This window comes from Ylistrum balloti, unplaced genomic scaffold (genome assembly GCF_031769215.1).
Source record: "Ylistrum balloti isolate Yb309-2 unplaced genomic scaffold, AGI_CSIRO_Ybal_v1 Utg370130, whole genome shotgun sequence".
Taxonomy (NCBI): Eukaryota; Metazoa; Mollusca; class Bivalvia; order Pectinida; family Pectinidae; genus Ylistrum; species Ylistrum balloti.
In genome coordinates this window covers 372,772-375,993 of record NW_026782142.1, presented here as the reverse complement: position 1 = coordinate 375,993, position 3,222 = coordinate 372,772, and the positions used below count along the sequence as shown (strand labels likewise).

The 3,222-nt window shown below is 38.9% G+C and overlaps 1 protein-coding gene across 1 annotated transcript; it reads left to right on the top strand.

Moving 5' to 3' along the window:
- Nucleotides 1–508: 508 nt before the first annotated feature.
- On the top strand, nt 509–2,483 carry LOC132550587 (uncharacterized). Its single transcript, XM_060214677.1, has one exon. The coding sequence runs from the start codon at nt 1,231–1,233 to the stop codon at nt 1,699–1,701; it is 471 nt and encodes a 156-aa protein (XP_060070660.1). The 5' UTR covers nt 509–1,230; the 3' UTR covers nt 1,702–2,483.
- Nucleotides 2,484–3,222: the final 739 nt, after the last annotated feature.

Here is a 3,222-nt window from a genome sequence, read left to right as displayed (position 1 = left end):
TCGGCTCAAAACTAACCTAGGATAAACAAAACTCAACATGTGGTATTTCGTATTTGACAACTGCATACAGGTATACATACGGTATTGAATATGTCACGTTTCTGCCGAGTGATTTAAGTAGGGCTAATTCCTAAGTCACGGATTTATATTTGGATACGTCGTTAGTCTTTTAAAACTTATTAAGATATTTTGGCGAGGCATTCATTATCTACCTAACAGAGTTTACACCAGGCCAAACGTATTGTTGAGCAGGTGGTGACGTCATACTACAAGGGTAAGGTTGCCCCGTATCGATTCACAGCGTCCGATCTATCGGAGCCCGTGGCCGCTGGTGTCAGTTTGTACCGGTGAGTAGATGGGTATACATATATACACGTGTATGTACATGATGTAAGCAATACCTTACACCTCCAATAATACACATGTGTACCCCATACCTGACGTGTGTGTGAGGACGTAAGAGGCACGAGGTGACCGACTAAAGCACACAAACTATACAAACAAACAGCCCGACAGAACAGTATTGGCCACATACACACTACACGTGCATTATCTTGGAGACTCTGCACAGACGCTGTTGGCTATATCTACCGATAACTGAAAACACGAAGAATACGTGAACCGGTGTGAAATGTACAACCTGTGCTGAGGCAACTGTTTAGCACGCTCCTTTAAGGATCAACGCTAAATCCTGAACATACAATTTTTATCATAAAAGCAGTGAATGGCAGGTTCATATATTTCATCGAATTTGTGAATTGTCAAGAATTTTGCTTTGAAATACGTCCTAACGCCCTTGAATTGAACCCAGAGGTTAGCGATCTGCATTGCACATAATTGTGTACAAAGTGCATTGAAGTTGCTATATTTGGGATACTGCGGTGTGTTGCAAACTTCGAAGGGTATTTCTAGATTGATGCATCCGGTGTAACGAAAGGTTCGGTGTAGCGGATTTCTCCGATGTAACGAAAGGTTCGGTGTAACGGATTTCTCCGGTGTAACGAAAGGTTCGGTGTAACGGATTTCTCCGATGTAACAAAAGGTTCGGTGTAACGGGTTTCTCCGGTGGATATATTATACGGTATAATTGTGGCTTCCCTAGTTGACCTTGAAAGACTGTTTGGTCGTGAATTGGAAAGTTTAAATATCAGTGTTGTAAACAGACCTGTTGCAGTATTGGACACATCACGTGACTGGGTTGTCTCCCCTAATAGTCCCTCCCGTCATACCATGGCAAATTCTCACTTCACCATCTCCCCCCGGGACGCTGGTCGTCTAGTGCAATCACATCGAAAGTCTGAAGATGAACAACATTGTTTTCTACTTCAAATTTCATTCCAAACAGTGTATAGTGATGCGGATATTCCAAACAGTGTCATCAAAAAACTACCACGTCTAGTAAATGGTATTCCGCTTGGAGCCGGGCTTATGGCCCGAGATCAGATGGGCAGTATTCGATGGCGGTACATAGAAGGCGGACGTAAGATGCATACTTTTGTGTCCAAACCAATCAGTCAAGAGGACGCGGAGGAAACGAAACGAGCTTTAAAAGACAGACTAGTTAAACAGTCTCATGCGATATTCGGAGACATTACGGTTAAAGCTACCGTTATTTTATCTCAATGTTTAAACTTTGACGACGATTTTATCATAAATGACATAGCTATACCACTAGACGAGGGTCTACACTTCAGGGACTAAACCTGTCATATTCTTTTTGTAAATTTGAGGTTGAGGTTATTTATTTTGTTTTCTGGATTTCTATATCATTTTTAAGTTTGGCGTAGAAACAGTTTGAGTATTTGCTAGTCATATCCACGTTATGTTGTCCCGAAGAAAACAATATAAGTGTCTGTGCACATGTGCACGTGTATATGTATGTTTGCGTATGATTAGGAATATTTTTGTTTTGTTTTTGTTTTAAGTTGACACGAGTGTGAACGGGCGAGGGTGCAAGTGTTGTGCACGTGAGAGTATATGTTCAGTGGTAATGCGAGATTTCCAGAAATGCGCGTGTACTTTATATTTGTGCGAAGTCACGGCGGGGAGAATATTATTAGTAACTGAGTGATTAAGAGACATCATACAGGTTTACACGTCAGTGCACGTGCCAGTATAAATCTAAGAGGCTGTCAGATTTATTTTGTTTTTTGGCTTTGAGAGGGCATGGCGGTTTGTCCGGTAAGTGGGGTATGTTTACACTTGCGTGCGCCGAGCGATGTTGATCAATATGGAGTAGTGGTGCACAACGCATGCGCGTGGGAAATGAATGTCAAGCAAGGTGAATTAACTGATTCTACACAAACGTATACCTTGTATCATATTTCTCTACCATTGTCTTTCATGGACCCTAAATTATCTTATATTTGTTAAACAAAAAATGTTGTTTAATATTTCGCCTAAGTAGTATTGATTTTATATACTGGTATGTGTTGGTATGTCTGTGGTAACCGTCAATACACGTGCATCTGGCACACAAACATCGTGATGTGTCTGTATTCTATTACATGTATCTTGTGTACAATCACTCGGGCTACGTGAGCGTATGTCTGAAGGTATTTACATACTGTGATGTTGATACTGATACACTACTATACCTATCTATAGTATACTTACATACGATACATACATAATACTTATCTATCATACTATATTTTGTTATGACATATTTATTGCGGTACTACTGAATGTTAAAATTATCTTTTTTTTTTTTTTTGTGCTACAATTTCATGTCACAATTCATATATCACTGTTTCAAGGAATCTGTCATTATCCACCATTTGCAGATGTGAAAAACAGTGTTCTGAATCATAAAGGATCACCAGAATATGACAGAAATCATATAATATATGAATATTTATCTACGTGTTATCCACATAAAAGATTCCGCTGTGAGGGAGGGATGACAACGGTTCTGAAGAGAAGAGACAGATAAATTTGATATAATGTGAGTGCAATTTTGTAGAAGATTGTCATGACAATGACTTCATCAAAGTCTTTTCCTACAGAAGTATTCATCCATAATATCACATACATCTGCTATGTATTTTACAGCATCGTTATTTTTTTTTTAACTTTTGACTGAACAGATAGGAAAATAGATAAATAAGAGTTAAAATATGTTATAGAAATCGATTTGCGATGAGGCTCAAGAGGGATGGGGTAACTCTTAAGACTATCTTCGCGATTATCTATGATACAATGCATATTAGAATTAAAATA